Source organism: Pimephales promelas, chromosome 4 (genome assembly GCF_988280905.1).
Source record: "Pimephales promelas chromosome 4, fPimPro1.hap1.1, whole genome shotgun sequence".
NCBI classification, from domain to species: Eukaryota; Metazoa; Chordata; class Actinopteri; order Cypriniformes; family Leuciscidae; genus Pimephales; species Pimephales promelas.
In genome coordinates, this window is record NC_142772.1 from 5,592,630 (window position 1) to 5,611,765 (window position 19,136).

The window sequence follows — 19,136 nt, forward strand, 5'->3', positions numbered from 1 at the left end:
ATTCAATATTAGCATTCAATAAAAGATTTCGATATTAAAGACTGACATTATTGGCCTCATGCCACTGATTTTCTGCAAAGTCTCAGATGACCCAGATGTGACTCAAACCCACAATCCTCAGCTCCAAAGGCTGATGCCTTATCCATTAGGCCACTGGGCCAAGAAATCTTGAAAGCGAAATGGGAATTTCTGCATGAAAATATTACAATCATAGCATTCAATGATATTTTTAGATATTAAAGACTGTGAGATTATTGGTCTCATGCCACTGATTTTCTGCAATGTCTCAGATGACCCAGATGGGACTCGAACCCACAATCCTCAGCTCCGAAGGCTGATGCCTTATCCATTAGGCCACTGGGCCACGAAATCCTGAAAGCGAAATGGGAATTTCTGCATGAAAATATTGCAATCATAGCATTCAATGATATTTTTAGATATTAAAGACTGTGACATTAGTGGTATCATGCCACTGATTTTCTGCAAAGTCTCAGATGACCCAGATGGGACTCGAACCCACAATCCTCAGCTCCGAAGGCTGATGCCTTATCCATTAGGCCACTGGGCCACGAAATCTTGAAAGCGAAATGGGGATTTCTGCATGAAAATGTTACAATCATAGCATTCAATAAAAGATTTCGATATTAAAGACTGTGACATTATTGGTCTCATGCCACTGATTTTCTGCAAAGTCTCAGATGACCCAGATGGGACTTGAACCCACAATCCTCAGCTCCGAAGGCTGATGCCTTATCCATTAGGCCACTGGGCCACAAAATCTAGATAATGAAATGGTAATTTCTGCAAAAAAATATTACAATCATAGCATTCAATATTAGCATTCAATAAAAGATTTCGATATTAAAGACTGTGACATTATTGGCCTCATGCCACTGATTTTCTACAAAGTCTCAGATGACCCAGATGTGACTCAAACCCACAATCCTCAGCTCCAAAGGCTGATGCCTTATCCATTAGGCCAATGGGCCACGAAATCTTGAAAGCGAAATGGGAATTTCTGCATGAAAATATTGCAATCATAGCATTCAATTATATTTTTAGATATTACAGACTGTGACATTATTGGTCTCATGCCACTGATTTTCTGCAAAGTCTCAGATGACCCAGATGGGACTCGAACCCACAATCCTCAGCTCCGAAGGCTGATGCCTTATCCATTAGGCCACTGGGCCACGAAATCTTGAAAGCGAAATGGGAATTTCTGCATGAAAATATTGCAATCATAGCATTCAATTAAAATGGAAATTTCTGCATGAAAATATTACAATCATAGGATTCAATGATATTTTTAGATATTAAAGACTGTGACATTATTGGTCTCATGCCACTGATTTTCTGCAAAGTCTCAGATGACCCAGATGGGACTCGAACCCACAATCCTCAGCTCCGAAGGCTGATGCCTTATCCATTAGGCCACTGGGCCACGAAATCTTGATAGCGAAATGGGAATTTCTGCATGAAAATATTACAATCATAGGATTCAACGATATTTTTAGATATTAAAGACTGTGACATTATTGGTCTCATGCCACTGATTTTCTGCAAAGTCTCAGATGACCCAGATGGGACTCGAACCCACAATCCTCAGCTCCGAAGGCTGATGCCTTATCCATTAGGCCACTGGGCCACGAAATCTTGAAAGCGAAATGAGAATTTCTGCATGAAAATATTGCAATCATAGCATTCATATATATTTTTAGATATTAAAGACTGTGACATTATTGGTCTCATGCCACTGATTTTCTGCAAAGTCTCAGATGACCCAGATGGGACTCGAACCCACAATCCTCAGCTCCGAAGGCTGATGCCTTATCCATTAGGCCACTGGGCCACAAAATCTAGATAATGAAATGGTAATTTCTGCAAAAAAATATTACAATCATAGCATTCAATATTAGCATTCAATAAAAGATTTCGATATTAAAGACTGTGACATTATTGGCCTCATGCCACTGATTTTCTACAAAGTCTCAGATGACCTAGATGGGACTCGAACCCACAATCCTCAGCTCCGAAGGCTGATGCCTTATCCATTAGGCCACTGGGCCACGAAATCTTGAAAGCGAAATGGGAATTTCTGCATGAAAATATTGCAATCATAGCATTCATATATATTTTTAGATATTAAAGACTGTGACATTATTGGCCTCATGCCACTGATTTTCTGCAAAGTCTCAGATGACCCAGATGGGACTCGAACCCACAATCCTCAGCTCCAAAGGCTGATGCCTTATCCATTAGGCCAATGGGCCACGAAATCTTGAAAGCGAAATGGGAATTTCTGCATGAAAATATTACAATCATAGGATTCAATGATCATTTTAGATATTAAAGACTGTGACATTATTGGTCTCATGCCACTGATTTTCTGCAAAGTCTCAGATGACCCAGATGGGACTCGAACCCACAATCCTCAGCTCCGAAGGCTGATGCCTTATCCATTAGGCCACTGGGCCACAAAATCTAGATAATGAAATGGGAAAAAATATTACAATCATAGCATTCAATGATCATTTTAGATATTAAAGACTGTGACATTATTGGCCTCATGCCACTGATTTTCTGCAAAGTCTCAGATGACCCAGATGTGACTCAAACCCACAATCCTCAGCTCCAAAGGCAGATGCCTTATCCATTAGGCCACTAGGCCACAAAATCTTGAAAGCGAAATGGAAATTTCTGCATGAAAATATTACAATCATAGGATTCAATGATATTTTTAGATATTAAAGACTGTGACATTATTGGTCTCATGCCACTGATTTTCTGCAAAGTCTCAGATGACCCAGATGGGACTCGAACCCACAATCCTCAGCTCCGAAGGCTGATGCCTTATCCATTAGGCCAATGGGCCACGAAATCTTGAAAGCGAAATGGGAATTTCTGCATGAAAATATTACAATCATAGCATTCAATATTAGCATTCAATAAAAGATTTCGATATTAAAGACTGTGACATTATTGGCCTCATGCCACTGATTTTCTACAAAGTCTCAGATGACCCAGATGTGACTCAAACCCACAATCCTCAGCTCCAAAGGCTGATGCCTTATCCATTAGGCCAATGGGCCACGAAATCTTGAAAGCGAAATGGGAATTTCTGCATGAAAATATTACAATCATAGGATTCAATGATATTTTTAGATATTAAAGACTGTGACATTATTGGTCTCATGCCACTGATTTTCTGCAAAGTCTCAGATGACCCAGATGGGACTCGAACCCAAAATCCTCAGCTCCGAAGGCTGATGCCTTATCCATTAGGCCACTGGGCCACAAAATCTTGATAGCGAAATGGGAATTTCTGCATGAAAATATTGCAATCATAGCATTCAATATTAGCATTCAATAAAAGATTTCGATATTAAAGACTGTGACATTATTGGCCTCATGCCATTGATTTTCTGCAAAGTCTCAGATGACCCAGATGGGACTCGACCCACAATCCTCAGCTCCGAAGGCTGATGCCTTATCCATTAGGCCACTGGGCCACAAACTCTAGACAATGAAATGGGAATTTCTGCAAAAAAATATTACAATCATAGCATTCAATATTAGCATTCAATAAAAGATTTCGATATTAAAGACTGACATTATTGGCCTCATGCCACTGATGTTCTGCAAAGTCTCAGATGACCCAGATGTGACTCAAACCCACAATCCTCAGCTCCAAAGGCTGATGCCTTATCCATTAGGCCACTGGGCCACGAAATCTTGAAAGCGAAATGGGAATTTCTGCATGAAAATATTACAATCATAGCATTCAATGATATTTTTAGATATTAAAGACTGTGAGATTATTGGTCTCATGTTACTGATTTTCTGCAAAGTCTCAGATGACCCAGATGGGACTCGAACCCACAATCCTCAGCTCCGAAGGCTGATGCCTTATCCATTAGGCCACTGGGCCACAAAATCTAGATAATGAAATGGTAATTTCTGCAAAAAAATATTACAATCATAGCATTCAATATTAGCATTCAATAAAAGATTTCGATATTAAAGACTGTGACATTATTGGCCTCATGCCACTGATTTTCTGCAAAGTCTCAGATGACCCAGATGTGACTCAAACCCACAATCCTCAGCTCCAAAGGCAGATGCCTTATCCATTAGGCCACTGGGCCACAAAATCTTGAAAGCGAAATGGAAATTTCTGCATGAAAATATTACAATCATAGGATTCAATGATATTTTTAGATATTAAAGACTGTGACATTATTGGCCTCATGCCACTGATTTTCTGCAAAGTCTCAGATGACCCAGATGGGACTCGAACCCACAATCCTCGGCTCCGAAGGCTGATGCCTTATCCATTAGGCCACTGGGCCACAAAATCTAGATAATGAAATGGTAATTTCTGCAAAAAAATATTACAATCATAGCATTCAATATTAGCATTCAATAAAAGATTTCGATATTAAAGACTGTGACATTATTGGCCTCATGCCACTGATTTTCTACAAAGTCTCAGATGACCCAGATGGGACTCGAACCCACAATCCTCAGCTCCGAAGGCTGATGCCTTATCCATTAGGCCACTGGGCCACGAAATCTTGAAAGCGAAATGGGAATTTCTGCATGAAAATATTGCAATCATAGCATTCATATATATTTTTAGATATTAAAGACTGTGACACTATTGGTCTCATGCCACTGATTTTCTGCAAAGTCTCAGATGACCCAGATGGGACTCGAACCCACAATCCTCAGCTCCGAAGGCTGATGCCTTATCCATTAGGCCACTGGGCCACGAAATCTTGAAAGCGAAATGGTAATTTCTGCATGAAAATATTGCAATCATAGCATTCAATTATATTTTTAGATATTAAAGACTGTGACATTATTGGCCTCATGCCACTGATTTTCTGCAAAGTCTCAGATGACCCAGATGGGACTCGAACCCACAATCCTCGGCTCCGAAGGCTGATGCCTTATCCATTAGGCCACTGGGCCACAAAATCTAGATAATGAAATGGTAATTTCTGCAAAAAAATATTACAATCATAGCATTCAATATTAGCATTCAATAAAAGATTTCGATATTAAAGACTGTGACATTATTGGCCTCATGCCACTGATTTTCTACAAAGTCTCAGATGACCCAGATGTGACTCAAACCCACAATCCTCAGCTCCAAAGGCTGATGCCTTATCCATTAGGCCACTGGGCCACGAAATCTTGAAAGCGAAATGGGAATTTCTGCATGAAAATATTGCAATCATAGCATTCAATTATATTTTTAGATATTACAGACTGTGACATTATTGCTCTCATGCCACTGATTTTCTGCAAAGTCTCAGATGACCCAGATGGGACTCGAACCCACAATCCTCAGCTCCGAAGGCTGATGCCTTATCCATTAGGCCACTGGGCCACGAAATCTTGAAAGCGAAATGGGAATTTCTGCATGAAAATATTGCAATCATAGCATTCAATTATATTTTTAGATATTACAGACTGTGACATTATTGGTCTCATGCCACTGATTTTCTGCAAAGTCTCAGATGAACCAGATGCGACTCGAACCCACAATCCTCAGCTCCGAAGGCTGATGCCTTATCCATTAGGCCACTGGGCAACAAAATCTTGAAAGCGAAATGGGAATTTCTGCATGAAAATATTACAATCATAGCATTCAATATTAGCATTCAATAAAAGATTTCGATAGTAAAGACTGTGACATTATTGGCCTCATGCCACTGATTTTCTACAAAGTCTCAGATGACCCAGATGTGACTCAAACCCACAATCCTCAGCTCCAAAGGCTGATGCCTTATCCATTAGGCCAATGGGCCACGAAATCTTGAAAGCGAAATGGGAATTTCTGCATGAAAATATTACAATCATAGGATTCAATGATCATTTTAGATATTAAAGACTGTGACATTATTGGTCTCATGCCACTGATTTTCTGCAAAGTCTCAGATGACCCAGATGGGACTCGAACCCACAATCCTCAGCTCCGAAGGCTGATGCCTTATCCATTAGGCCACTGGGCCACAAAATCTAGATAATGAAATGGTAATTTCTGCAAAAAAATATTACAATCATAGCATTCAATATTAGCATTCAATAAAAGATTTCGATATTAAAGACTGTGACATTATTGGCCTCATGCCACTGATTTTCTGCAAAGTCTCAGATGACCCAGATGTGACTCAAACCCACAATCCTCAGCTCCAAAGGCAGATGCCTTATCCATTAGGCCACTGGGCCACAAAATCTTGAAAGCGAAATGGAAATTTCTGCATGAAAATATTACAATCATAGGATTCAATGATATTTTTAGATATTAAAGACTGTGACATTATTGGTCTCATGCCACTGATTTTCTGCAAAGTCTCAGATGACCCAGATGGGACTCGAACCCACAATCCTCAGCTCCGAAGGCTGATGCCTTATCCATTAGGCCACTGGGCCACGAAATCTTGAAAGCGAAATGGTAATTTCTGCATGAAAATATTGCAATCATAGCATTCAATTATATTTTTAGATATTAAAGACTGTGACATTATTGGCCTCATGCCACTGATTTTCTGCAAAGTCTCAGATGACCCAGATGGGACTCGAACCCACAATCCTCGGCTCCGAAGGCTGATGCCTTATCCATTAGGCCACTGGGCCACAAAATCTAGATAATGAAATGGTAATTTCTGCAAAAAAAATATTACAATCATAGCATTCAATATTAGCATTCAATAAAAGATTTCGATATTAAAGACTGTGACATTATTGGCCTCATGCCACTGATTTTCTGCAAAGTCTCAGATGACCCAGATGTGACTCAAACCCACAATCCTCAGCTCCAAAGGCAGATGCCTTATCCATTAGGCCACTGGGCCACAAAATCTTGAAAGCGAAATGGAAATTTCTGCATGAAAATATTACAATCATAGGATTCAATGATATTTTTAGATATTAAAGACTGTGACATTATTGGTCTCATGCCACTGATTTTCTGCAAAGTCTCAGATGACCCAGATGGGACTCGAACCCACAATCCTCAGCTCCGAAGGCTGATGCCTTATCCATTAGGCCACTGGGCCACGAAATCTTGATAGCGAAATGGGAATTTCTGCATGAAAATATTACAATCATAGGATTCAACGATATTTTTAGATATTACAGACTGTGACATTATTGGTCTCATGCCACTGATTTTCTGCAAAGTCTCAGATGACCCAGATGGGACTCGAACCCACAATCCTCAGCTCCGAAGGCTGATGCCTTATCCATTAGGCCACTGGGCCACAAAATCTAGATAATGAAATGGTAATTTCTGCAAAAAAATATTACAATCATAGCATTCAATATTAGCATTCAATAAAAGATTTCGATATTAAAGACTGTGACATTATTGGCCTCATGCCACTGATTTTCTGCAAAGTCTCAGATGACCCAGATGTGACTCAAACCCACAATCCTCAGCTCCAAAGGCAGATGCCTTATCCATTAGGCCACTGGGCCACAAAATCTTGAAAGCGAAATGGAAATTTCTGCATGAAAATATTACAATCATAGGATTCAATGATATTTTTATATATTAAAGACTGTGACATTATTGGCCTCATGACACTGATTTTCTGCAAAGTCTCAGATGACCCAGATGGGACTCGAACCCACAATCCTCGGCTACGAAGGCTGATGCCTTATCCATTAGGCCACTGGGCCACAAAATCTAGATAATGAAATGGTAATTTCTGCAAAAAAATATTACAATCATAGCATTCAATATTAGCATTCAATAAAAGATTTCGATATTAAAGACTGTGACATTATTGGCCTCATGCCACTGATTTTCTACAAAGTCTCAGATGACCCAGATGTGACTCAAACCCACAATCCTCAGCTCCAAAGGCTGATGCCTTATCCATTAGGCCACTGGGCCACGAAATCTTGAAAGCGAAATGGGAATTTCTGCATGAAAATATTGCAATCATAGCATTCAATTATATTTTTAGATATTACAGACTGTGACATTATTGGTCTCATGCCACTGATTTTCTGCAAAGTCTCAGATGACCCAGATGGGACTCGAACCCACAATCCTCAGCTCCGAAGGCTGATGCCTTATCCATTAGGCCACTAGGCCACGAAATCTTGAAAGCGAAATGGGAATTTCTGCATGAAAATATTGCAATCATAGCATTCAATTATATTTTTAGATATTACAGACTGTGACATTATTGGTCTCATGCCACTGATTTTCTGCAAAGTCTCAGATGAACCAGATGCGACTCGAACCCACAATCCTCAGCTCCGAAGGCTGATGCCTTATCCATTAGGCCACTGGGCAACAAAATCTTGAAAGCGAAATGGGAATTTCTGCATGAAAATATTACAATCATAGCATTCAATATTAGCATTCAATAAAAGATTTCGATAGTAAAGACTGTGACATTATTGGCCTCATGCCACTGATTTTCTACAAAGTCTCAGATGACCCAGATGTGACTCAAACCCACAATCATCAGCTCCAAAGGCTGATGCCTTATCCATTAGGCCAATGGGCCACGAAATCTTGAAAGCGAAATGGGAATTTCTGCATGAAAATATTACAATCATAGGATTCAATGATCATTTTAGATATTAAAGACTGTGACATTATTGGTCTCATGCCACTGATTTTCTGCAAAGTCTCAGATGACCCAGATGGGACTCGAACCCACAATCCTCAGCTCCGAAGGCTGATGCCTTATCCATTAGGCCACTGGGCCACGAAATCTTGATAGCGAAATGGGAATTTCTGCATGAAAATATTGCAATCATAGCATTCAATTATATTTTTAGATATTAAAGACTGTGACATTATTGGCCTCATGCCACTGATTTTCTGCAAAGTCTCAGATGACCCAGATGGGACTCGAACCCACAATCTTCGGCTCCGAAGGCTGATGCCTTATCCATTAGGCCACTGGGCCACAAAATCTAGATAATGAAATGGTAATTTCTGCAAAAAAATATTACAATCATAGCATTCAATATTAGCATTCAATAAAAGATTTCGATATTAAAGACTGTGACATTATTGGCCTCATGCCACTGATTTTCTACAAAGTCTCAGATGACCCAGATGTGACTCAAACCCACAATCCTCAGCTCCAAAGGCTGATGCCTTATCCATTAGGCCACTGGGCCACGAAATCTTGAAAGCGAAATGGGAATTTCTGCATGAAAATATTGCAATCATAGCATTCAATTATATTTTTAGATATTACAGACTGTGACATTATTGGTCTCATGCCACTGATTTTCTGCAAAGTCTCAGATGACCCAGATGGGAGTCGAACCCACAATCCTCAGCTCCGAAGGCTGATGCCTTATCCATTAGGCCACTGGGCCACGAAATCTTGAAAGCGAAATGGGAATTTCTGCTTGAAAATATTACAATCATAGCATTCAAAGATATTTTTAGATATTAAAGACTGTGATATTATTGGTCTCATGCCACTGATTTTCTGCAAAGTCTCAGATGACCCAGATGGGACTCGAACCCACAATCCTCAGCTCCGAAGGCTGATGCCTTATCCATTAGGCCACTGTGCCACGAAATCCTGAAAGCAAAATGGGAATTTCTGCATGAAAATATTGCAATCATAGCATTCAATGATATTTTTAGATATTAAAGACTGTGACATTTTTGGTCTCATGCCACTGATTTTCTGCAAAGTCTCAGATGACCCAGATGGGACTCGAACCCACAATCCTCAGCTCCGAAGGCTGATGCCTTATCCATTAGGCCACTGGGCCACGAAATCTTAATAGCGAAATGGGAATTTCTGCATGAAAATATTGCAATCATAGCATTCAATTATATTTTTAGATATTAAAGACTGTGAGATTATTGGCCTCATGCCACTGATTTTCTGCAAAGTCTCATATGACCCAGATGGGACTCGAACCCACAATCCTCAGCTCCGAAGGCTGATGCCTTATCCATTGGCCACTGGGCCACGAAATCCTGAAAGCAAAATGGGAATTTCTGCATGAAAATATTGCAATCATAGCATTCAATTATATTTTTAGATATTAAAGACTGTGAGATTATTGGCCTCATGCCACTGATTTTCTGCAAAGTCTCAGATGACCCAGATGGGACTCGAACCCACAATCCTCAGCTCCGAAGGCTGATGCCTTATCCATTGGCCACTGGGCCACGAAATCCTGAAAGCAAAATGGGAATTTCTGCATGAAAATATTGCAATCATAGCATTCAATGATATTTTTAGATATTAAAGACTGTGACATTACTGGTCTCATGCCACTGATTTTCTGCAAAGTCTCAGATGACCCAGATGGGACTCGAACCCACAATCCTCAGCTCCGAAGGCTGATGCCTTATCCATTAGGCCAATGGGCCACGAAATCTTGATAGCGAAATGGGAATTTCTGCATGAAAATATTGCAATCATAGCAATCAATGATATTTTTAGATATTAAAGACTGTGACATTATTGGCCTCATGCCACTGATTTTCTGCTAAGTCTCATATGACCCAGATGGGACTCGAACCCAAAATCCTCAGCTCCGAAGGCTAATGCCTTATCCATTAGGGCACTGGGCCACGAAATCTTGAAAGCGAAATGGGAATTTCTGCATGAAAATATTACAATCATAGCATTCAAAGATATTTTTAGATATTAAAGACTGTGACATTATTGGTCTCATGCCACTGATTTTCTGCAAAGTCTCAGATGACCCAGATGGGACTCAAACCCACAATCCTCAGCTCCGAAGGCTGATGCCTTAGCCATTAGGCCACTGGGCCACGAAATCTTGAAAGCGAAATGGGGATTTCTGCATGAAAATGTTACAATCATAGCATTCAATAAAAGATTTCGATATTAAAGACTGTGACATTATTGGTCTCATGCCACTGATTTTCTGCAAAGTCTCAGATGACCCAGATGGGACTTGAACCCACAATCCTCAGCTCCGAAGGCTGATGCCTTATCCATTAGGCCACTGGGCCACGAAATCTACATAATGAAATGGGAATTTCTGGATCCCTTCCCATTCAAGGGATTGGGTGCCAAACATCTCCCAAGCTTCAAAAGATGTATTTTAGTTTTCTCAAGCTTGACACCTTATCCAAGTCAATCTCCTCTAATTTTTTCTGAGCCAAAACTGACATTTACTTTTCACTCATGAGTTTATAGTTAATTGTTTTGAATTCTGGGCAGAACATTTCTCAGTCTGGCATTGTGTTGCTCTAAAGTGGAATCCTTGACTGTTGCATTCATTGGGATTCACAAGGGCAACCCTTCAAGGAGAACCTAAACAGTCTTAAAATTATTAAATGACTCTGAGATGATATATCAAGGCCCCTTTATCTTGGATATGTACCGCTGGTAATTCTGTTGTAACATTAATAAAAAGAAAATATTTTAATAAATAATTTAATTAATGTTGCACATCTTTGTTTTTAAATTTTAAACCAAATATATGAAAAAAAATGTGGTTTTGCCATACCAATACACTGAAGTAATCACAAAATTATGATAAAAATGGTCAAGCAACCTCCATTGTAACACTTGAGATGGGTTGACCCAATATTATCACAGTGTATATTATAACAAAAAGTGGAAATCCACGTCGGACACAGAGAAGTAAATAAAATAAAAACATGTTATAAAGTTGAACCACAACCAGAGATGATGTAAATATTATTGTAGGCACTCCAGTAAGCAATCACTATAGGGAAACCCAGATGATCGCTTTCTTGAGATACAGTTGGAGCTGAAGGATAAAGACAACCCCTAAATGCTGTAAATTACTGCTACAGTCAAGAAATGCAACAAAGATATTTAAGAATGGCAAATCATAATGTTTATCTCCAGATACAAGTAAGCTTTGGGTTGCTGGGGTGGGTTTTGCAAACATATACAATACACTTTAAATTCTCCTGTACAAAAGCTGTTTGTGTGAATCAGTCAAGAATATTTTTGGGTCATATTTCAGATCAAAAGAAAATGATAAATATCTTTCCCTAAAGAATAAAAATATAATAATGAATCATATTTAGCATAAAGAACAAAAATATCAATTTCTGAAAAAAATATATAATTTAAATTGTACAGTACATTAAAAAGTACTTTTGAAGGTATGCATTATTGTATAGTAATGCATTTAATTTGTGCTGATTAAAAAGTGTTGATGATTGTAGACCTTTTTCATTACTGTATTGAGGTTTTTTCATAACAGTAATGAAAATATTGAGACCATATAATTGTTATAATAATGTCACAATGTAAAACAAAATGTAACAGCCCTAAAATAGGCTTAATTTCTGTAACTCAAAATATAATTTTTGAACGAAATACGGCCCAGACACTTCATTCACCAAGTACAGTTTGCATCTGTCTATTTAAGGCTGTATCTACTAAAGCATTTTGTAATTTGCCAACCAAACCCATTTTCTAAATGCTTTAGTAAATCAGTTTTACAGTCCACTGCAAATATAAGTATAAATCAGCAAAACCTATTGACAGGCAGGGGTCTAACTGAATCAGCAATTAATAAAAGGCAATCAACTAAGAAAAAAAAGACACCTCATAACCATGTATACTCAGAAGCAATTATCTTACCAATTCCATGTATGATCCTATTGAGTTCTGTGGATATTATAAGAAATAATTAAAGATTTCAAAACAATGACATTAAATCTTTGATCCCAATTTTAAGAAGGGCATGTCAGGGAATTACAGTACCGAATGAAACACAGTTGCACACACTTTTATAGAGCCTATATCATCTCACTCAAGAGAAACAGCAGATTTGTTGTGAAACACCTTCTTGGCCATCTCCATCTCTTTATCTTCTCTCGAGTTGACCACAAAGTCACACTTTCCTTGCACAATCCAAACAGCAGTCTCTTCACACTAGTCCCAGAACCTTGAGGAGCGTTCCTTCTCCAGCATTTCCAGTTCGCTCCACGCTGAATCCACACATTGAGCTTTAGCTGGAAGTTGATCCGTTACATGTTCCCTACCCTGATGTTGGGATTCAGCATGGGATCCAGGTTCGGGTCTGACTCAGCGGAGGCCCGGCCCAGTTTAGCCATGATGATGATGAGGGTGAAGAAACCAATCACTCCGACTAACAGCAACATGAAGATTCGCTGTTTCAGTGTGAGGGCCTTTTTCTTAGTGTTACTACGATTCCTAGGAAAAAGAATAAATGCACACAACCATATTTGTAAATATTATGTAAATACAATTTTTTTTTTTTACCATAATAAAATTTAACCCTTGTGCCTCATTTAAAAAAAGGTACACATCACTCCATTGAGGACAAAAATGTCCACGTGATTAAAGCTTGTTTTGTCCGTTTTTATTTTATTTTTTAAATATTCATTTATCGGCCGTTATAACTGCCGATACCGATATTATGGAAAATGCCTAATATCGGCCGATAATATTGACCGGCCGATATATCGGTCTGGCTCTACTCACAACCAATGATCAAAATGCACATTTTTCAAAACTTTAACCTATTTCTCAAAAGCTTGGATACAATACACATACAACTTAGATTGTTTGTTCATATATTAAATCACCTGTTCAATATGACACAACTTAACATCAAAATACAAATATTACTAAAGGCAATTGACACATTACATTTCAAATCTCTATTAATTTCCTTACAATGATCTAACTATCAGCTGATACAACTGCTCAAAATGATAAGCAGTGACAGTAATGACAGTTAAGCGGTCTTTGATAACGTGATGATTACATCCCTGAAGATCACCTGTCCATCATCATATAAAGCCCGCCCTGGCAATTTGATTGGCCCGATCATTTTTTGTCTGATCATAATTACTCATCAATGGATCGAGTCCAGACCGAACTTACCAACCAAAAAATGTTGTGGGCGTAGTTCGGGCTGGCATCCAGGCTAGTGAAATAGTAAAATTACAATAAAAATACACACCTTTGCCAAATTTTATGCAGTTAGCAAGCATTAACACAGGGAAAGTGATAAAAAAAAAACCCCTGAAAAGTCCAAGATTCTCCCTAAGGAGGCACAAGGGTTAAATCAACAAAAAATAATTGCATGGATTTACATGTACTGGCTGTATAAAAGAAATGCTGTCAAAACTGCCAGTGAAAATATATTACAGCATATGACAAAATTTGATTAGGCCAAAGCAAACATTTGCAATAAATGAATTTGAGCCACAGACTGAGGACACTCACTTTAGGAGCTGTGCAAACCAGCTAAGGGCAGGTCGTCTGCGGTATTTATCGTCATCAAAGTCAATCTGCATCACTTCACTGTTTCCTGAATCCCGTGTGTCGTACACCTTTCTTGGGGACGTAGCTGAGAAGATGCATTGCAAGAAATCAACAAAGAATATATTAGAGACTATACTTTTTCATACACCTACAACACACTACGTGAGATACTATATCCCACCATGCAATGCAATCAAGTTCGATTTCTTGAGTAACAAATAAATACATCAAATGTGATTTTAAACCTGTTGTTCTTGACACACCATGTGATGGACTGCCGAAGTGGAACAATTTATAAATGAAAAAGGATTACAAATGGTCAAAAAGTTGATCAATAAATCACTCACATCATTCACTGTATTAAAGGGATACTCCACTTTTTATGGAAATAGGCTCATTTTACAACTTCCTCAGAGTTAAACCGTTGAGTTTTACCGTTTTCAAATCCATTCAACCGATTTTCAGATATTTAGAAGAATATCAGTAACCAGACAGTTTCTGGTCCCATTGACTTCCATAGTATATGTTTTTTTCTTAATATGGTAGTCAATGAGACCAAAAACTGTCTGGTTACTGATATTCTTCTAAATATCTGAACATCAGCTGGATTTGAAAACGGTAAAACTGTTTAATTCTGAGGGAGTTGTAAAATGAGCCTATTTCCAAAAAAAAGTGGAGTATCTCTTTAAATATTCAAAGCATTAATGTGACAATGTGTGACAAAAAGTATTCTACTGTCTGAAATGTGCATATTCATTGTTTATTGTTGCAACAATTATTTCATATGTAGTGTGCATTATTAACTGCATAGTATACAGTAAACAAGTATTCTAGTCTGAAAACAATAATCCCAACACAATATCACAATTTTTATTTTATTTCTGTTTTTCAAAAATAAAAATAAAAATTAATTTGTTAAATAGTTACATATTCATCCCAGATTACGTCAGCACTGGAGGATACCTGTGTTAATAGTGATTGAGTCGGTGGTAGAGGTGGTGCTCATATTGATGACAGAGTGTTTCTGGGCACTCAGTTCTCCATTATTGTGGATGTGCTCCACATCCTGATGGGGTGGTAGACTGGTGAGAGTGGGGATTGACATTGTCATATCCACTGCAGGGGCTAGAACATAGATATGTTTATTAAATAAGTTTGAAGAATTATATGTATCACTTTTTACTCTAAATATTCAAGTCTGATTGGTTGGAAGGTTTGCAATACAATTCTGTCAATATTTACTCATCCTCAAATTGTTTCAAATCTGTATGAATGTCTTTCTTCTGCTGAACACAAAAGATATATTTTTTTGTTCATACTATGCAAGTCAATAGAGCCCATCAACTCTTTGGTTACCAATATTCGTCTAAACATCTTCTTTTGTGATCAGCAAAAGAAAGATATGCAAATAAATAACAAAAATAAAAACACATCCCTGATGAATAGTTAGTTGTATTTGACATAGGGCTGTCAAACGATTAATCGCGATAATCGCGCATCCAAAATAAAAGTTTGTGTTTACATAATATATGTGGGTGCACTGTGTATAATTATTTTATACATATAAATACACACACATTCTTGTATATATTTAAGAAATATTTTAATGTATATACTGCATATTGATTTATATATCATTTATATTATATATAAATATAAATATTTTATATATAAATAATATTTTTTTCTGAAATATACATGCATGTGTGTGTGTATTTATATATATACAAAATAATTATAGACAGTGCACCCACATATATTATGTAAGCACAAACTTTTATTAATCGTTTGACAGCCCTAATTTGACACCTATTCTTAGTACTGACCGGTAGGAGTGTTTTCCACAAAATGATTATAGTAAAATATGTTTGTCTAATCTTCCATGACATTTCCGTGACTGGAAAACTGCATCACAGATTTCCATGTTTCCCAGGAAGTGTGGGAACCCTGCTAAAAATGTAAATTACAATTATGACAAACTCACTCTCAAAAGTTGACCATTCAGAGTAACACGTAACATCATGTGTTGAGGTTTCCTCCCTCTCTGGTGGGTCTTCAATCTGAACAGAAAAAAGTCCAGAGGCAAACGCAAATTAATGGATAAATCAGTGTTAACACTTAATGTTGAAAGACAAATGTCTTGGACAAGATAAGATGATGTAAGATTTACTCAAAAGGTTTGCTGTGAATATTTATTATATCTTCAAATTCGGTTTGTCCCGTATTTACATGTCGCATTCAGTGCCAATGGGCCTTTAAACCTGCGTGATTATTTTGACAAGTCACTAAATCCTACTGAATTGATTAGTTCAATTTTAAACCAATTTAACGTCTCACAGTCCTACTCCAATCTTGTTTTCAAATATCAATCAGTCTAATGGCTAATGCTTGATCTAAAGTCTTAAATATTTAAAATTAAAGATGCACCTCATGATAGTGAATGAATTAATGTGGAACGTAGAAGCTTAAATATCCAATCCTTTTATTACATAATTCCTTTTCTTCCATTTGTGGAAATACTGATCATTTACTATTACTATGTATCTACTATTTAACTCAGGTGTGGAAAAAGTAGGTGTCTATAGTCGTTAAGTGGTGTTTCATAACTCATGGCATGTTTCCTCACCAGCGGAAGGCCCAGTCCTGCTCTAGCCCAGTTGACGGAGGACAGTAGTTCTCTCAGCATGTCTGCAATAGGACTGGCCAGGTTTGGGGGTGGAAACACAGGACCCTGGCATGTTGGGCACTGGTACCCAGCAGGTGCCGTGTAGAGAGGCTGACGGGAGGCCAACTCATTCAGACATGACCAGTGGAACAAATCTGACATGGTAAATAATGAAAATGATCAAATAATAATCCCAATAATAAAGTATATCCCATAATATACCAAATGAAAGCCACACCAATTAATATAGACTACTGTGTAAAATTACATTTTTTTTGACTCAAAGTTCACTAGAAGAGATTATATCTCTGTAGCTTCTCACCGTAACAAACTAGTCGAACAGTATCTTGGGAATCTAAAGGCTGGCTGCACAAGCTGCAGTTGGAGTTGTAATCGCTGTCTTGTAGCCACTGTAGGTATGACTGTACAATACACTGTACAAATAAAGAGTAACAGGAAACAGAAGTGTGTTTATCTGTGTATAAATCTTCCAAATGTACTGTATATTCTTCCAGAAGGGATAGTCCACCCAAAAGTAAAATTTCTGTCCTAGTTTCCTCACAATTGTGTCATTCCAAACCTGTATGCATTTTTTTTTTCAAAGGAAAAAGATTTTTAAGAATTTGTAACCAAATATTTTTGTTTTTCTATGACTTCCATTGTATTTTTTGACCATACAATAGAATTCAACAGCAAACCTATTTCATTACCAACATTTTTCCACTGAAGAAAGAAAGGTTTGGCACAACATGAGAGGGAGTAAATGATGACAGATTTTTTTATTTTAGGGAGGACTATCGCTTTTCAGTCATGATTTTTAACTAAATATTAAAGCACTCACCTTGTTGTGATTGGATACAAGGCAGTGCTCACACACGTTGACACGATGTTCAAAGCAGAACAGGTTCGTAACCTTCCTCTTAGGACACTTGCACAAACCCATGATCACCCTGTCAAGCAAAAGATCCATATATAATCATCCAGAATCCATATATTAACTCGAGTACAATAAATTACTTGATTCGAGGGTTTATTCTAAATACTCTTAAAAAAACTATTTTTTTGGTTTGTATATATATATATATATATATATATATATATATATATATATATATATATATATATATATATATATATATATATATATATAAAGTGTGCCATGGCTTAGTAAAATTCTGTCACACCTAAGGTAAATGTAAACATTACCGAGCTGACAGTGACCGTCCACGGATCCGCTCTACAGTATCAAACTTCCCGCAAACTAATCAACATCCTAATAGTGAAACAATATTATATTTACCTGAAAATATCAAAGGATATACCAGTCAACCACAAGCTGAAGCAAATATCAACACTCTCGAATACTTTCCTCAATTTTTTTTTTTTACATCTCGTCAGAATGCTTTTTTTGCCACGTCTCTTCCGCTACCGTCGCAGAGCAATGGCGTCACTATAAACAATACATCATTCGCATAACAACTATTTCGTATCAATATTTTAATTTGTGAGTTTGTGATCTGTACTGGCTATTTTATATATTGATTTTGTTGTAAATATCGTCAGCCAAAACATCCCAAGATTTACAAACAAAAAAAGCTAATACTCTTATTTTGAAACAACTACCCTGAATCCAAATATTGACAGAGCCCGTCTAGCCTTGGCACTTGATTGCAGTTCCATTATAATTCCACTGGAGGTGATCGCGGGCGAGTGCAGAATGAATGGGAGTCTATGGAGCTAAACGGCTAAATGTGTCTTTCTCCTGCTTGTCGTTGAATCAACATAGATTTTATTGTTGATTCCGCAAGTTCAATATAGATTATAGGCCAAAAGTTGAATGAACGAGTACTTATGTCCTTTCGATTTCTTACAGGTTAGGCCGTTGTTAGGCCATTCTGCTATTGTGTGACGTCATCACATTTTTGAACGGATTTTTAGAACAGACAAGTGAACTTAAAAATGCAATTTTCAGCTGAGTATATTATATTATTTCTCCATTTTGAATGCAACTTTCCAATTACTTGACAAAAAATTACATCCTGAGAAAAGTGGATTTCTGGGGGTGAAACCATAGACAGTAAAAGAAACCCCATAGACTCCCATTCATTCTGCACTCGACCGCGAGCGCCCCCGCATGGACAGAGACGTGTTACTGCAGCCAGTATGGATACCAGGCCAGCCCACCAGTGTGCTAGCCCACGCCG

At 37.8% G+C, this 19,136-nt stretch overlaps 1 protein-coding gene and 34 non-coding genes across 35 annotated transcripts; all 35 read right to left on the reverse strand.

Annotated features, from left to right (window-relative positions):
• Positions 1-291: 291 nt before the first annotated feature.
• On the reverse strand, positions 292-364 carry trnar-ucg (transfer RNA arginine (anticodon UCG)). The gene has a single exon. It is a non-coding gene; the product is annotated as a tRNA-Arg (tRNA).
• Positions 365-495: 131 nt separating this feature from the next.
• On the reverse strand, positions 496-568 carry trnar-ucg (transfer RNA arginine (anticodon UCG)). The gene has a single exon. It is a non-coding gene; the product is annotated as a tRNA-Arg (tRNA).
• Positions 569-699: 131 nt separating this feature from the next.
• On the reverse strand, positions 700-772 carry trnar-ucg (transfer RNA arginine (anticodon UCG)). Its single transcript has one exon. It is a non-coding gene; the product is annotated as a tRNA-Arg (tRNA).
• Positions 773-1,120: 348 nt separating this feature from the next.
• trnar-ucg (transfer RNA arginine (anticodon UCG)) lies at positions 1,121-1,193 on the reverse strand. Its single transcript has one exon. It is a non-coding gene; the product is annotated as a tRNA-Arg (tRNA).
• Positions 1,194-1,371: 178 nt separating this feature from the next.
• On the reverse strand, positions 1,372-1,444 carry trnar-ucg (transfer RNA arginine (anticodon UCG)). Its single transcript has one exon. It is a non-coding gene; the product is annotated as a tRNA-Arg (tRNA).
• A 131-nt stretch (positions 1,445-1,575) lies between these two features.
• On the reverse strand, positions 1,576-1,648 carry trnar-ucg (transfer RNA arginine (anticodon UCG)). Its single transcript has one exon. It is a non-coding gene; the product is annotated as a tRNA-Arg (tRNA).
• A 131-nt stretch (positions 1,649-1,779) lies between these two features.
• Positions 1,780-1,852, reverse strand: trnar-ucg (transfer RNA arginine (anticodon UCG)). The gene has a single exon. It is a non-coding gene; the product is annotated as a tRNA-Arg (tRNA).
• A 144-nt stretch (positions 1,853-1,996) lies between these two features.
• Positions 1,997-2,069, reverse strand: trnar-ucg (transfer RNA arginine (anticodon UCG)). Its single transcript has one exon. It is a non-coding gene; the product is annotated as a tRNA-Arg (tRNA).
• Positions 2,070-2,404: 335 nt separating this feature from the next.
• On the reverse strand, positions 2,405-2,477 carry trnar-ucg (transfer RNA arginine (anticodon UCG)). The gene has a single exon. It is a non-coding gene; the product is annotated as a tRNA-Arg (tRNA).
• A 325-nt stretch (positions 2,478-2,802) lies between these two features.
• trnar-ucg (transfer RNA arginine (anticodon UCG)) lies at positions 2,803-2,875 on the reverse strand. The gene has a single exon. It is a non-coding gene; the product is annotated as a tRNA-Arg (tRNA).
• A 348-nt stretch (positions 2,876-3,223) lies between these two features.
• Positions 3,224-3,296, reverse strand: trnar-ucg (transfer RNA arginine (anticodon UCG)). Its single transcript has one exon. It is a non-coding gene; the product is annotated as a tRNA-Arg (tRNA).
• A 562-nt stretch (positions 3,297-3,858) lies between these two features.
• trnar-ucg (transfer RNA arginine (anticodon UCG)) lies at positions 3,859-3,931 on the reverse strand. Its single transcript has one exon. It is a non-coding gene; the product is annotated as a tRNA-Arg (tRNA).
• A 348-nt stretch (positions 3,932-4,279) lies between these two features.
• Positions 4,280-4,352, reverse strand: trnar-ucg (transfer RNA arginine (anticodon UCG)). Its single transcript has one exon. It is a non-coding gene; the product is annotated as a tRNA-Arg (tRNA).
• A 144-nt stretch (positions 4,353-4,496) lies between these two features.
• Positions 4,497-4,569, reverse strand: trnar-ucg (transfer RNA arginine (anticodon UCG)). The gene has a single exon. It is a non-coding gene; the product is annotated as a tRNA-Arg (tRNA).
• Positions 4,570-4,700: 131 nt separating this feature from the next.
• On the reverse strand, positions 4,701-4,773 carry trnar-ucg (transfer RNA arginine (anticodon UCG)). The gene has a single exon. It is a non-coding gene; the product is annotated as a tRNA-Arg (tRNA).
• Positions 4,774-4,904: 131 nt separating this feature from the next.
• trnar-ucg (transfer RNA arginine (anticodon UCG)) lies at positions 4,905-4,977 on the reverse strand. Its single transcript has one exon. It is a non-coding gene; the product is annotated as a tRNA-Arg (tRNA).
• Positions 4,978-5,325: 348 nt separating this feature from the next.
• trnar-ucg (transfer RNA arginine (anticodon UCG)) lies at positions 5,326-5,398 on the reverse strand. The gene has a single exon. It is a non-coding gene; the product is annotated as a tRNA-Arg (tRNA).
• A 552-nt stretch (positions 5,399-5,950) lies between these two features.
• Positions 5,951-6,023, reverse strand: trnar-ucg (transfer RNA arginine (anticodon UCG)). The gene has a single exon. It is a non-coding gene; the product is annotated as a tRNA-Arg (tRNA).
• A 348-nt stretch (positions 6,024-6,371) lies between these two features.
• Positions 6,372-6,444, reverse strand: trnar-ucg (transfer RNA arginine (anticodon UCG)). The gene has a single exon. It is a non-coding gene; the product is annotated as a tRNA-Arg (tRNA).
• Positions 6,445-6,575: 131 nt separating this feature from the next.
• On the reverse strand, positions 6,576-6,648 carry trnar-ucg (transfer RNA arginine (anticodon UCG)). The gene has a single exon. It is a non-coding gene; the product is annotated as a tRNA-Arg (tRNA).
• Positions 6,649-6,997: 349 nt separating this feature from the next.
• Positions 6,998-7,070, reverse strand: trnar-ucg (transfer RNA arginine (anticodon UCG)). The gene has a single exon. It is a non-coding gene; the product is annotated as a tRNA-Arg (tRNA).
• A 131-nt stretch (positions 7,071-7,201) lies between these two features.
• On the reverse strand, positions 7,202-7,274 carry trnar-ucg (transfer RNA arginine (anticodon UCG)). The gene has a single exon. It is a non-coding gene; the product is annotated as a tRNA-Arg (tRNA).
• A 348-nt stretch (positions 7,275-7,622) lies between these two features.
• trnar-ucg (transfer RNA arginine (anticodon UCG)) lies at positions 7,623-7,695 on the reverse strand. The gene has a single exon. It is a non-coding gene; the product is annotated as a tRNA-Arg (tRNA).
• A 348-nt stretch (positions 7,696-8,043) lies between these two features.
• Positions 8,044-8,116, reverse strand: trnar-ucg (transfer RNA arginine (anticodon UCG)). Its single transcript has one exon. It is a non-coding gene; the product is annotated as a tRNA-Arg (tRNA).
• A 552-nt stretch (positions 8,117-8,668) lies between these two features.
• Positions 8,669-8,741, reverse strand: trnar-ucg (transfer RNA arginine (anticodon UCG)). Its single transcript has one exon. It is a non-coding gene; the product is annotated as a tRNA-Arg (tRNA).
• Positions 8,742-8,872: 131 nt separating this feature from the next.
• On the reverse strand, positions 8,873-8,945 carry trnar-ucg (transfer RNA arginine (anticodon UCG)). The gene has a single exon. It is a non-coding gene; the product is annotated as a tRNA-Arg (tRNA).
• Positions 8,946-9,293: 348 nt separating this feature from the next.
• Positions 9,294-9,366, reverse strand: trnar-ucg (transfer RNA arginine (anticodon UCG)). The gene has a single exon. It is a non-coding gene; the product is annotated as a tRNA-Arg (tRNA).
• A 131-nt stretch (positions 9,367-9,497) lies between these two features.
• Positions 9,498-9,570, reverse strand: trnar-ucg (transfer RNA arginine (anticodon UCG)). Its single transcript has one exon. It is a non-coding gene; the product is annotated as a tRNA-Arg (tRNA).
• A 131-nt stretch (positions 9,571-9,701) lies between these two features.
• Positions 9,702-9,774, reverse strand: trnar-ucg (transfer RNA arginine (anticodon UCG)). Its single transcript has one exon. It is a non-coding gene; the product is annotated as a tRNA-Arg (tRNA).
• Positions 9,775-9,905: 131 nt separating this feature from the next.
• trnar-ucg (transfer RNA arginine (anticodon UCG)) lies at positions 9,906-9,977 on the reverse strand. The gene has a single exon. It is a non-coding gene; the product is annotated as a tRNA-Arg (tRNA).
• Positions 9,978-10,108: 131 nt separating this feature from the next.
• Positions 10,109-10,180, reverse strand: trnar-ucg (transfer RNA arginine (anticodon UCG)). Its single transcript has one exon. It is a non-coding gene; the product is annotated as a tRNA-Arg (tRNA).
• A 131-nt stretch (positions 10,181-10,311) lies between these two features.
• trnar-ucg (transfer RNA arginine (anticodon UCG)) lies at positions 10,312-10,384 on the reverse strand. Its single transcript has one exon. It is a non-coding gene; the product is annotated as a tRNA-Arg (tRNA).
• Positions 10,385-10,719: 335 nt separating this feature from the next.
• trnar-ucg (transfer RNA arginine (anticodon UCG)) lies at positions 10,720-10,792 on the reverse strand. Its single transcript has one exon. It is a non-coding gene; the product is annotated as a tRNA-Arg (tRNA).
• A 131-nt stretch (positions 10,793-10,923) lies between these two features.
• On the reverse strand, positions 10,924-10,996 carry trnar-ucg (transfer RNA arginine (anticodon UCG)). The gene has a single exon. It is a non-coding gene; the product is annotated as a tRNA-Arg (tRNA).
• A 1,861-nt stretch (positions 10,997-12,857) lies between these two features.
• Positions 12,858-18,367, reverse strand: zfpl1 (zinc finger protein-like 1). Its single transcript, XM_089129872.1, has 8 exons — positions 18,233-18,367; positions 17,774-17,882; positions 17,255-17,366; positions 16,894-17,087; positions 16,252-16,327; positions 15,231-15,392; positions 14,229-14,352; positions 12,858-13,187 (listed from the first exon to the last, which is right to left on the reverse strand). Exons 2-8 carry the CDS (start codon positions 17,873-17,875, stop codon positions 13,001-13,003), a joined length of 957 nt encoding a protein of 318 aa, XP_088985998.1. The 5' UTR covers positions 17,876-17,882; positions 18,233-18,367; the 3' UTR covers positions 12,858-13,000.
• Positions 18,368-19,136: the final 769 nt, after the last annotated feature.